The sequence below is a fragment of the Balaenoptera ricei genome, chromosome 10 (genome assembly GCF_028023285.1).
Source record: "Balaenoptera ricei isolate mBalRic1 chromosome 10, mBalRic1.hap2, whole genome shotgun sequence".
NCBI lineage: Eukaryota > Metazoa > Chordata > Mammalia > Artiodactyla > Balaenopteridae > Balaenoptera > Balaenoptera ricei.
In genome coordinates this window covers 22,768,635-22,782,916 of record NC_082648.1, presented here as the reverse complement: position 1 = coordinate 22,782,916, position 14,282 = coordinate 22,768,635, and the positions used below count along the sequence as shown (strand labels likewise).

The window sequence follows — 14,282 nt, the reverse complement described above, 5'->3', positions numbered from 1 at the left end:
ATTTGGGGCCCATACTAAATCCAGGATGATCTTATCCTGAGATCCTTAAATCTGCAAAGACTCTATCTGCAAATATGCTCTCACCCACACGTACAACAGGTTAGGACCTGGGCATACTTCTGGGGGACACTATTAAACCCACCACAGATGATCAAAAGGTCTGCCGAGTTAGCAATAAGTTGCTGGCCAATTCCTAAGAAATACAGATAGAAGTTGTTGCTAAGTACTAAGTTTGTGGTAAGAAAAAAATAAATAAAAAGCCCTAAAAATAAACTATATGGAAGAATAAATGTAAGCATTGTTTTCAAATTAACTTGGAGACCATACCAATTTTAATCGCTCATCTTTATTGATAAAATAGGTTCCTAGTAGTACATATTCTCAGACGTAAATTTAAGGTTCTGCTTAAAAAAAAAAAAGTATGGGATAGAACACAGTTGCTATATAATAACATAAATGTCTTTAAACACCAAGTTCTTAAAATAATATCCAAGTAAGAAGACGAAGAATAAATTAACTCAACTTATTTGTTTACAAAAATAATTATTTATCAAGTAATGTTTTATAATAGAGCTGCCCCAATGAATTGCCTCAGACTTACTCTCAATTGTGTAGCTTATTTCAATTCTGACTTGGGATAAAAACTCTATGAATGAATGTGCCATCAAATTAAAGGATATTTTCCCCAAAACCAATAGAAAAGTTTAAAAATAAAAACTGTCACTTGTTTATCAAATAACAATTAAGGCCTCTGAATGAGAAAAGAAATCTATTTAATGTTTGGGCCATTAGCCCTTTTCTATTTCAGTCAGTCCCATCAACCCCACTTACCCCAAACTTAAGATAAAAATTTCCAAAGTGAAAAGTAGTTTTGAATTTTACCAATAAATGAAATTATACATAAAAGTTACCATGTAAATATTACTTTAACAAATTATATACTCCAAAGTAGAATTTTCTATTGTGCTATTTTTGATATATGTTTAATATAAATGAGTATGGTATATTTAATAATCATATTTGACACTCTTACCTTTTCTTCTATAATCACGACAGAATATGAAATATTTAGATTTCAACTGATGTTAAAGCACATTTCTATTTCTAGCAGCTTTTAAAAATTTATATACTGGATATATATTCTGTAAAAAATAAAACAAATACTTATAAATCCAGATTTCCCCCTCACCACCCCCCAGCCCTTTGACTGAAAGGTTACAAGAAACATCTTATAGGTTATGAGAACCAGATGGAACTTAAGAATAGATCTAGAAAAAAATTTTTTTTAAATTTTAACTTACTGTTTCTATATGTCTTAAGCGTAATTACTTAAGGAAAAAAAAAGGTTTTGAGGCAGAGGAATTCCCAATTTACTTTGAAATTACCATACTTATCTTGCTATATCAAACATTTCAACTGTTAGCTAAATGAGCTACATAATATCCTTAAAGATCAACCAGAGAAGAGAAAACTCTCATCTTCATTACTGATTAGAACCAAAACTTATTCTTTCAAAGAAGTAGTTTAACCTACTAAATATGTCTCTTATAAGCTCTTCTTTCTTAGAAAGTAGTATTCCTTCTCTTTCATCCCTGAAATATTTCATATACTTAAGCAAATCATGGACAATTGTTAGCTCAGTATTAATTAGGATAAATTAGCTAAAATTAAATTACCTCTTTTAGTTATGGTGCATATAAAACATTCCTAAGTCTTTCAAACTGAACTTTCTTTGACAAAAATTTAAATTAATGAGAAGGTAGATAGGCAATCATTAAAGCTGAAGTCTCATGGTACATAAGCTATTTGTTAGCTTTCACCATATAGGGAGGATATAATTTAGTATGACGATTTTCCATTCACAATACTGTGGCAAAATTTGTATTTTAAAATTGGGATGTTTCTATTAATTCCCAGACATTTGTTGGGGATATTCATGTTTATCCAAGTGTCAACCAGAAAGCCAACAGCACTGCTGAAAGCTCTTGATACATTCAGCAGTCACTGTGAAAATCTTTAACTTGTTCACCAGTTAACAAAGGCTTAGCTTCTATTTTTCAATTATAGTTTGGAATAACGTCTATGACCATTAACTATGCATTTTCTTGTTGCTATTTTTTAAAAATGTCATTGCCAGTGCACTGTACGTATTATAAAAAAATAAAACAAAGGGCAGCTTGAGATGGATTTTTCTGTTAATTCATTCACAGACTTAAAAGCTCTTCAGCTCTTCCTCAGACTCAGGTCACTATTGGTCACTAATGCTGACAAAGATGTACTTTCCGACACATCATCTTTTCTAAGATTCAAAAATGATTCTCGAGTTATTTGAAGGATCTCTCTCAAGCCTTTGTTTTCTTGCTATAAGAAAGCACAAAAACAAAGAAGCAGTCACCAAGCTGGCTACGAGAGTACAAACATCTTAAGAAAAGCCAAACATATGAAGGTATGATAAATAAAAAGCAAGTACTGTAATTGGCAGAAATGTATTAAATGATATATGCAGCTGAAGTTGACAACTTGAATCCAGAGAACACTTTTTTAAAGAGGTAGGAATCATGTATTCAATGTCTTCCACCACTGAAAAGCCTTTTTATTTATCCAGCTGTAACTGTAGACAGAACCTCAGAAACAGCCTTATTTTATAATCACAGTATAGAAAATCACAGTAAGAAAATAACACCTAGATTTATATTTGTGTAAACTCAGAAAGTCTGAATAATACCCTGGGGCTAAAAGGTCTCAGTACTTTAGTAATTTTATTATTTCCCATGATAGCATGGAATGCTATCCCTCACTGGAATTTAACAGCAGTAGGGCTGGCTGAATAGATTGTGATATTTTTTAAGTAGGAAAGTTAAGTGACCAAATCTAGCACTGGTAAACAACTTTGCCTTCTTCTTCTAGATTAGTTACTGCAAGAAATTTTTAGACATTTAAAAATAACTCTCATAATTTATTCTCTACTGCTTTGTCTTTGGTCTTACTTTCTAAGTTTCAATGGTATAAAGCAGAGATCAGCAAACTATGGCCTGGCTTGAGGCCTGTTATTGTAAATTAAACTTAACTGGAACACATTTGAGTCCAATCTTATTTTTTGTGTGTATAGCTGCTTTTTCATTACAATGCCAGAGGTGAGTAGCTACAACAGAGATCGCCTGTTTGCAAAGCTTAAAAGATTTACTATCTGGCCTTTTACTGAAAAAGTTTGCTTACCTTTGTTATAAAGAATGAGAGAACTTTGTATACTTAGAGAAATCATTTTTGGCCCTCTATAACCAATTTCTCCACCATGATTTCAAAATAAAGGTTTTAAAAGTATAAAGGTCTACTCTACTGATTTCAGTTATTCAACAATGACTTGTGCTTTTGCTACCACAAAATAAAGGACAGATGAGATAAAAGCTTTTATACTCCCCAGAAAAATACAAGTGGCCAAATAATATGATTTGTGGACTGAAAACATTTCTCCCTGCATCACTGGGATCTCTAATAAAATAAAGATATTAAAAAAATTACTAAGCTGAAGAACTATATTCACCTAATAACAGAAGAGACACAGGATCAAAAAAAAAAATCCATTTTCTCAATTACTGGTATAAGTTTACAATTGATCCTAGACTCTTGCATTACTATATAAATAGTCTTGCATTATACACCCATATAACCAGTATCCAGATTAGGAAAAAGAACATTACTAGTATCCCAGAAAGTGTGTGAGTATATATATACATATATATATATATATATATATATATATATGTATTTTTTTTTTTAAGATTTTTTTGGGACCATTTTTAAAGTCTTTATTGAATTTGCTACAATCTTGCTTCTGTTTTTTTAATGTTTTGGTTCTTTTGGCCACAAGGCATGTGGGATCTTAGCTAACTGACCAGGGATCAAACCCGCACCCCCTGCATGGAAGGTGAAGTCTGAACCACTAGACTGCCAGGGAAGTCCCCAGAAGGTACATATCTTAAAGTGGGATATATTTTCTGGCATAAATCTTTGTATGGACAGTTTTCACCGACATGTGCAATTTAAAACTTACCTCAAGTTGAAATATTCGTTCCTGTTCTCTGCAACCCTGTTGCTCGTCAATTTCAATGGCTTTCCTCATTACTGCTGCCATTTCAGTTATCTGGTCAACATGTGCTTGTAATTCCTGAAAAAAAAAGAGATGGAAGTTGTGAATCAGTGATAATACTTTTTAAAAATTTTTGGATCCTCCCCTTTTTATAAAATCTGCATTGCCACTTAATATGAATGTAATTATCTTTACATTGCCATGTAACATAAATGTAATATAGCAGACAGATATTTACAAGAAAGTTGACTGACCATGAATGTGCTTTTGAAGTCAGATTTCTGTTAGGACTAGGATTAAGGATAAGCAGCACAATATATCTAAACCCACAAACAGGAAAAATACTCATTTCACTGTCCTCTCACCACAAATGATCAGCAACTTTTTTCTGCACCTACATACCCCATTGACCAAAGTAATGGGAAAGATAAGCATTCAATCTCTTTTCCTCCCTGAAGTCTTCATGATTTAAAAATATTTTCTGTATTTTCCATGCCTAAAAATTCATCTCAATTCAATCCAGAAGCTTTTCTAGATTATATTCCTCATTGAGAGCAGGAACTGTATATTGCTTATATCTGCCTATTATTTAACATTAGGTACATAATAGATAATACGTATTGAGTAAAATGAACAGAGTTCTGCTTTTAAGTATTGAATATTAAATGGCCTTCTGTGCAAACTGTTCAAAATATAATTTTAGTATAAAATAGACATCCACATTTGTTTGGCACAGCAAGTAGCATAAATTTCTTCCAATCTCACTCTCTTATTCTTTTTTGCACACCTATGATGAGCCAGGCACTGTGCTAGGTGACAGGAATATGAAGCCTGTTAAGAAATGTTCCCTGATTTCAAGGAGCTTACAGTCAATGAAACAGACAGACAAAAGGTTTATAATCAACAGAAACATGAGAATAATACTTTTTTAAATGAACAACTTCTATAGACCATTGTTCACTAGCAATTGAGGGTCATTTTGTTATACTAAGGACAAAACTTAAATATAAAAGTTAATAGCTTCCCAAATAAACATTAAGTTTCTTAAATAGTTGTATATACTCTGTTTGTAAAAAGGATTTGAACGAGACCCCCCAAAACCTACAAAACTAGTAAACTATGGAAGGAATGTAATAGAGAACAAATAGGAATATCTTTAGCAAACCACACATTTAATATCTTCTTAACCAACAAATATACAGATCCTTACATTATTTTAACACAATCTATACAAAGCTAGTACGCAGGAAGAAGGCAAAATAAAAGATTACGCTGTCCAGTATGGCACTATTTAAATTTAAGTTACCTGAAGTCAAATACAATTTGAAGAAATTAACAATTCAGCCCCTCAGTTGCACTAGTCACACATCAAGTACTTAATAGCCACATGTGGCTGGTGGCTTCCATATTGAAGAGCATAGATAAAGAACATTTCCATCATTGCAGAAAGTTCTATTGGACAGCTCTGGATTAAATTATGATAGCAAGAATGATATCAAGACAAACATCTGTCATATTCTGTAGTAGTTTAAAAAAAATGATTACAATCCCTCCCACTGTAAAGGGAGCCTAATGTTTAAAAGCAAGTTAAGTATAGATAACTGCAGCAGCAAACTGAATAAGGGTAATGAGTAAAAATTTTGAATACCAACAGCTTTCTCAGTTTATGATTTGGTGTCTTATGGCACTGACCTAGGTTAAACAACTACAAGGAAGCAGATAATTACTTGCCTTTAAAACAAAAGAAAACAAGAAACTACTAATTTTTTCAGGACAGTCTGTTTTAATAAAATCATCGTAAGAAAAAAACCCCAATACTTCAAACAGAAGTGTATTTTTATAGGTCTGGTTCCTGGATGGTTCACTTATTACAATAAAATCTTCAGGGAAGTGTCATAGATCTCTTAATAGGCACAAGAAGGCAAGACCTGTGCTTTCAAAACTGTCTTAAAGGCAAGAAGTGCTAGCAACGTAAACCCTGCACTGTCTTGAAATGCCTTTCAAGAAAAAAAGGCAGTTAAAACACAATAGACACAATGGAGAGGGTACTACTATACTTAATAACACCTAAACAAAAGCAATTTTATTTTATTGTGAACTCAAACTAAAGGACTAAAACTATCGAAAATCTGAATTAAAACAGTTCATTTAACAGTTTAATTGAACAAAATTTTTAGAAAATCAGATTAAAATTATTACCAAGAAAACATCTTTGATGTCCAGCAAGAGGATGACCGTTTGAAGCTTACTAAAATTTTGCATCTATAGCTAACAAGAACAATAACATGAAAGTCTGGCCCAAAGAACCTTTAAAGCCTGCAATTATCTAACAGGCTATGTATAATACAATACACAGAGAACTGATGACAGACTTAAAGTTTCTATACTGAGTATTTTTGCAAGGCTATGAAAAGCACAGCGTTTTTAAAAGCAATTTCATTTATTTGCTGATTTAATTTGGGAGGAGAATTCAATGTAAAAGAACTTTTTAAATGGACCCCCCCCTTCCATCCACACCCCAAAAGCTGACTGTTTTATTTAGTGTACATTCTGATTTGCTTCCAAGTGCCTCCTCTGCAGTCCATGTTGAGGTGCTTCAAGGATGTGTCGAGATGCATCAAGGAAGAATCCTTCGGAGTTGTTACGATGCACCATGTCAATCTGTAGTACAGAGTCATTATAATGTTAATACGGATAATATCCGTAATTTAAAAACTGAATGAGTGTTAGTTCATGCGTGTTAGCCAACTGTTTGAAATGTTTGTTTTTTTAAGATTTCCAAAAAGGTAGCAGTTCAAAAATAATGTAAAAATGAGTATTTGAATGAAAATGAGTTCTCCTCAAACTTTTTATTGGTTTTTAAATAAATGTGTGCTCAAAAACTTCTAGGTGAGGACAAAATTCTATGTTACAGTAGTCTCAAAAGGGTCTCTTACTCCAAAATGCTGTTACGTGTAACTTTGTTTATTACCCCTAAATGTGTTATAAAATTATTTTTGTGTTTAGGCATATCAGAGCACTAGTACCTAAACATATCTTGGAAGCTCATACTTATCATACAAGTTTCTCTGCTCACCCACTTCTGCTTGTTGACCCCAATAATTAATTCAAGGCTAGATTTAGATGGATTTGCTACCTTTCCTTGCCACTTTCCCAGATTCTCCTCATGAGAACCAATCTTGCTTCCTCTAGTATTCCAGTAATAATTCAGATCTCTATTTTAGGATTCATCACATCCTACCTTATATTAGGTAATCATGTTTGTGTCTGTATCTCCCAATACACTGAAAGCTTCTATGGTAGAGTAATAAACTTATTCATTCATCTTATTATTAATAATAACTAAGCCAGTGCAAGTGTTAATAAATATCTGTTTGAATCAAAGTGTCTCCTTTTTGGGAAAAATCAAAATCACAAACATTAATATGTATTAGTTAGAATTAATAACAAGTAACTGAACTGTCATTTCATGGAAGGCAAGAATCAGCACTTAGATGAAGAATTCAATTGACATAATTGAAAAAGGATGATTTACAGCTATCTTAAGAAATGTTTAACTTTGCTAATTAATAAAACAGCTGTGATGAGTGGTAAACTCTAATGTGTTTTAGAAAACATTTGCTTCTGACATAGCTGCTACCACAAGAGACTAGCTAGCTTCAGTATCTTATTCTCAAGCACTAGTTTGCCAGAGCATTCCCTTTAGACCTTAAAAAATTTGTTAAGTTGTTAAACATAAGGGCCTTTTGGAATGTCTCAAGATTATACTTATCTTACCAATAATTTTAAGTCAGTTCATATTTGTACCTTAAAAAGACCTCTTAAATTATATATTTAAAATTAAATTTTTTATAATGATCTCATTAACAATAGATACAGTTTATAGTTAAAAGACTGCCATTTAACTATCCAAGGTTTCCTTTTGGATAGGAGATGAATAGCATAATTAGATAATATTAAAGCCACATTTATTTTTATTATTTTACTATTTGACACAAGAGCTGTCTATTACTAACTTCCTTAATATGTAGAGTTGAATTTACATATTAAAGCAATTCACTAGGTATTTAATTTTAATAGAATTCATAATTTTAAAATACCTACAAGCACCAAGATGGAAGAAATATAACATTTTAAGGAATCTAAAAAGTGTTTCAATAATCGAGAAAGATAAAAATGTTATATGAATATTTCTTAAATAATATTAGTTATGACTAATAGTTAGTTCACCATTATCCAATACAGATAATGGCCTAGTAGTCACAATCTATTCTAATATTTTTATTTCACACCAGCAGTTAAAAATCAGTTTAAAATAAAACATAAACAGAAAAGGACTATTCTACCTGTTTTCAAAACAGGTGCTAGCAAACACAGGGATCAGAATGAGTATGACGAACAGCAGGAAAAACACTAATTTCTAACCAGTTCAGCTCTGTCTCTAGAAATGATATTAAGTGATATGTGATGGAGGAGGGGGTGGGGAGGCAATATATTTGATATATATATAAATATATACATATTTGATATATATATTTCCTCTCCCCCCCACCATGGCACTTCCATTAATAATCAGGAGTATCTATAGTCTGGATGAATTAACCTCATTCAGAAAATAGTCTTAAGAAAAACAAATCTACCTTTAGCTGTTTTCAGATTTTTCAAAAAGTTTTAAGCATTTAATTTTCATTTTTGCAAGAGATATCAGTACACAAATTAAAAGAAGTATTTCTTACAAGCAGATAACCTTATAAAAATAATTTTGAATTGAACAGACTTACCTTTATTTCCCAAATAAAGTTTATTTTTTAATATATATTAAAGCTACTAGGGAAGAATGGGAGTTAGAAGAGTAAATCAAACAGAAAATGACACATAACATGACAAAAATAAGGAGAAGAAAATGTCAAAAAGAGAAGTATTCAATATCATGTAAGATTCCATTCTTTTTTTAAAAATCTGAACACAAGTTAACCAACTGTCCTTCTTTTCTATTTCAAATTATATTTACAGAAAGGATTACCTTGGTATGCTGCTCTTTTAACTTCATTATTATCCCTGGATCATCTTTTTTGCTAGCCATTAGCAATCTAAACATTTGCTCTCGATACTTGCTCATTATAAGTTCCAAGGCAGACTGATGTTCTTCCAGGGATGTACGTAATTCTATCAAAAACAACAGTATATTTTATTCAAACTTGAGTTCAGGATGTACAAAGTATTCTCTTCCACATTACATTTATAAAAAAAGCAATTTATAACAGGGGTATTTTAAAAAGAAAACATGAGGTACAAAAATCTAGCCACATGGAAATAAAGGATACCAAATGGAGTCCTTTATTAGTTCTCAAAATGACCATTTTAAACTCATTTTTTGAGAAATCATTTTAACAAATATTTACTGAACAGGAATTAAGTATCAGATCATGCTCTATATTAGGAATACCAAAAGGCCATAAAGCTCAGAGTCTAGTGGAGAAAACAAAACATAAATAATTATAATACAATGTGATAAGTGTAGAGTGGAGCTCTATCCAAATACATATAGAAAGTCTGTAAGGAAAAATTGGTGAAAGCTTCACAGAAGTATAGTACTGAGATCAACTTGCATTCCTTGAAATGAAAAATAAATGACAGGGCATTCTAAGCAGGGAGGCATGAAACTGGATGGTGTGTTCGGGAAATCATTCAGGGTGACAAGAGCAAAGGTTTCATGGAGAAGAGAAGTATGGGAAGAATACAAAAAAAGCTTGGAGTCGACTTTGAAGGCCTCTGGATAAAGAAATAGTACACAATGAAGGTTCTTAAGCAGAAGAATAACATGATCAGATATATTTTTGAAAAATCAATCTGATGCCTGTGTTGAAGATGGATTGGAGGGAAAAGACACTGAAATCAGGGAGACCAAAGAGGACAGTTCAGGCAAGAGACTATGAACACCTAAGCTGTGGGCCAAAGTGGTGGGACTGCAGAGAATGACACTGAGTTATTTCATAGGTAATGACAATGGTGCAAACTGGATATTGAGGGTGAGAGTCTAAGATCCAAGTAAGGTAGACATTCATATGTAGGACAGGATAAAGAGCAATAAATATCCTCTCCGGCTTCCCTGGTAGTGCAGTGGTTGAGAATCTGCCTGCTAATGCAGGGGACACGGGTTCGAGCCCTGGTCTGGGAAGATCCCACATGCCGTGGAGCAACTGGGCCCGTGAGCCACAACTACTGAGCCTGCGCCCCGCAACGGGAGGGGCCGCGATAGTGAAAGGCCCGCGCACCGCAATGAAGAGCAGCCCCCGCACCGCGATTAAGAGTGGCCCTCACTTGCCGCAACTAGAGAAAGCCCTTGCACGAAACGAAGACCCAACACAGCCAAAAATAAATAAATAAATAAAGTAGCTATTAAAAAAAATAAAATAAAAATAAATAAATAAATAAATAAATATCCTCTCTATCTGGGGAGCTACCTTGATCACACGCCTCTTAATCACCACATCAGAGCCTTTTGCCCTCAGCTGTCTATGGTTCTGGTTCTGCGTGGGCTCCAACTGACTTCACATGGGAGCAATCTGACTTCAGGCTTCTGCCTGGCTTCCGGCTAGCACCGTGCACCTCTGCCTTCACCCTTGAGTTACATAGCACAAATGAAACTGCCTTTCACAGCTAAGCTAAAAAAGTTTTATTACTCAGTACTGAGAGTACTGGCTGACACAAGGGAGGAGATGTAGAGTGTCAGTTCCATTAAAAATATGCTATCTTAATCCTCATCCAAATCTGAGAAGAGGATATTATCCATTCCATCATCTGGATGGAGAAACTGAGACTCTGCAAAGGATAAAATATTTCTCCAATTTAATAAAATTCAACTGTAAAAAGAGTGACAAGTGACCCAGCAAAAACAAAAAATAGATGTGTGATAGCAGCAAGAATGGAGAAGAACTGAAGACGGAGTGAGTCAGGAAATGTGTAGGTATGGCTGCTAGTCCTTGGGTGCCTCAACATTCCTTGTTGTTTCCTTCCACACTCCTGAAATAGTGCCTTCACTGCCTTTTCCTCAAAGTCTCAGCTAAGCATGCTGTTTCCTAGTGGAACCCTAAATAATACAGCAGCCGTGTGGTTGACAGGGTCTTGGTGCTCAGGCCTGGTGTCAAGTGGGAGAGCTGAGTTCAGCTGGGAGAGCTGAGTTCAGGACACTGGACCACCAGAGATCTCCCAGCCCCACGTAATATCAATCAGCAAGAGCTCTCCCAGAGATCTCCATCTCAACGCTAAGACCCAGCTCCACCCAACAGCCAGCAAGCTCCAGTGCTGGACACCCCACGCCAAACAACTAGCAAGACAGGAACACAAACCCACCATTAGCAGAGAGGCTGCCTAAAATCATACTAAGTTCACAGACATCCCAAAACACACCACCGGACATGGCCCTGCCCACCAGAAAGATAAGATCCAGCCCCACCCTCCAGAACACCGGCACCAGTCCCCTCCACCAGGAAGCCTACACAACCCACTGAACCAACCTCACCCACTGGGGGCAGACACCAGAAACAACAGGAATTATGAACCTCAGCCTACGAAAAGGAGACCCCAAACACAGTAAGTTAAACAAAATGAGAAGACAGAGAAATATGCAGCAGAAGAAGAAGCAAGGTAAGAATCCACCAGACCAAACAAATGAAGAGGAAATAGGCACTCTACCTGAAAGAGAATTCAGAGTAATGATAGTGAAGATGATCCAAAATCTTGGAAATAGAATGGAGAAAATACAAGAAATGTTTAACAAGGACCTGGAAGAACTAAAGAGCAAACAAACAATGATAAGCAACACAATAAATGAAATTAAAAATTCTCTGGAAGGAATCAATAGCAGAATAACTGAGACAGGAGAACGGATAAGTGACCCGGAAAATAAAATAGTGGAAATAACTACCGCAGAGCAGAATAAAGAAGAAAGAATGAAAAGAATTGAGGACAATCTCAGAGACCTCTGGGACAACATTAAACACAACAACATTCAAATTATAGGGGTCCCAGAAGAAGAAGAGAAAAAGAAAGGGTCTGAGAAAAGATTTGAAGAGATTACAGCTGAAAACATTCCTAACATGGGAAAGGAAATAGTCAATCAAGACCAGGAAGTGCAGAGAGTCCCATACAGGATAAATCCAAGAAGAAACATGCCAAGACACATATTAATCAAGCCATCAAAAATTAAATACAAAGAAAAAATATTAAAAGCAGCAAGGGAAAAGCAACAAATAACATACAAGGGAATCCCCATAAGGTTAACAGCTGATCCTTCGGCAGAAACCCTGCAAGCCAGAAGGGAGTGGCAGGACATATTTAAACTGATGAAAGGGAAAAACCTACAACCAAGATTACTCTACCCAGCAAGGATCTCATTCAGATTCGACAGAGAACTTAAAGCCTTTACAGACAAGCAAAAGCTAAGAGAATTCAGCATCACCAAACCAGCTTTACAACAAATGCTAAAGGAACTTCTCTAGGCAGGAAACACAAGAGAAGGAAAAGACCTCCAATAACAAACCCAAAATAATTAAGAAAATGGTAATAGGAACATACATATCGATAATTACCTTAAGTGTAAATGGATTAAATGCTGCAGCCAAAAGACATACACTGGCAGAATGGATACAAAAACAAGACCCGTATATATGCTGTCTACAAGAGACCCACTTCAGACCTAGGGACACATACAGACTGATGTGTACTGAGGGGATGGAAAAAGATATTGCATGCAAATGGAAATCAAAAGAAAGCTGGAGTAGCAATTCTCATATCAGACAAAATAGACTTTAAAATAAAGACTATTACAAGAGACAAAGAAGGACACCACATAATGATCAAGGGATCAATCCAAGAAGAAGATGTAACAACTGTAAATATTTATGCACCCAATATAGGAGCACCTCAATACATAAGGCAAATGCTAACAGCCATAAAAGGGGAAATCGACAGTAACACAATAATAGTACGGGACTTTAACACCCCACTTTCACCAATGGACAGATCATCCAAAAGGAAAAGAAATAAGGAAAAACATGCTTTAAATGACACATTAAACAAGATGGACTTAATTGATATTTATAGGACATTCCATCCAAAAACAACAGAATACACGTTCTTCTCAAGTGTTCATGGAACATTCTCCAGGACAGACCGTATCTAGGGTCACAAATCAAGCCTTGGTAAAATTAAGAAAACTGAAGTCATATCAAGTATCTTTTCTGACCATAACACTATTAGACTAGATATTGATTACAGGAAAAAAACTGTAAAAAATACAAACACATGGCGGCAAAATGATATGCTATAAATAACCAAGAGATCCCTAAAGAAATCAAAGAGGAAATTAAAAATTACCTAGAAACAAATGACAATGAAAATATGATGACCAAAAACCTATGGGATGCAGCAAAACCAGTTCTAAGAGGGAAGTTTACAGCAATACAATCCTACCTCAAGAAACAAGAAAAATCTCAAATAAACAACCTAACCTTACAACGAAAGCAATTAGAGAAAGAAGAACAAAAACCCCCCCAAAGTTAGCAGAAGGAAAGAAATCATAAAAATCAGATCAGAAATAAATGAAAAAGAAATGAAGGAAACAATAGCAAAGATCAATACAACTAAAAGCTGGTTCTTAAAGAAGGTAAACAAAATTGATAAACCATTAGCCAGACTCATCAAGAAAAAAAGGGAGAAGACTCAAATCAACAAAATTAGAAATGAAAACAGAGCAGTAACAACTGACACTGCAGAAATACAAAGGATCATGAGAGATTACTACCAGCAAATCTATGCCAATAAAATGGACAGCCTGGAAGAAATGGACAAATTTTTAGAAAAGCACAACCTTCCGAGACTGAACCAGGAAGAAATAGAAAATATAAACAGATCGATCACAAGCACTGAAATTGAAACTCTGATCAAAAATCTTCCAACAAACAAAAGCCCAGGATCAGATGGCTTCACAGGCGAATTCTATCCAACATTTAGAGAAGAGCTAACACCTATCCTTCTCAAACTCTTCCAAAATATAACAGAGGGGGGAACACTCCCAAACTCATTCTACGAGGCCACCATCACCCTAATACCAAAGCCAGACAAAGATGTCACAAAAAAAAAACTACAGGCCAATATCACTGATGAACACATATGCAAAAATCCTCAACAAAAT

General features: G+C 34.5%; 1 protein-coding gene across 2 annotated transcripts in view; it reads right to left on the bottom strand.

Moving 5' to 3' along the window:
* Positions 1 to 326: 326 nt before the first annotated feature.
* Positions 327 to 14,282, bottom strand: part of FGFR1OP2 (FGFR1 oncogene partner 2) — a 33,253-nt gene continuing 19,297 nt past the window's right edge. Inside the window, exons 4-7 of one of the 2 annotated variants that reach the window (XM_059935507.1) lie at positions 9,111 to 9,253; positions 6,635 to 6,748; positions 4,052 to 4,165; positions 327 to 2,361 (exon numbers count right to left, since the gene is read on the bottom strand). In XM_059935507.1, coding sequence (XP_059791490.1) covers positions 2,224 to 2,361; positions 4,052 to 4,165; positions 6,635 to 6,748; positions 9,111 to 9,253 — 509 coding nt within the window. In that variant the 3' untranslated portion in view covers positions 327 to 2,223. The remainder of the gene's footprint in view (positions 2,362 to 4,051; positions 4,166 to 6,634; positions 6,749 to 9,110; positions 9,254 to 14,282) is intronic. The other variant, XM_059935508.1, reaches the window with a different exon arrangement.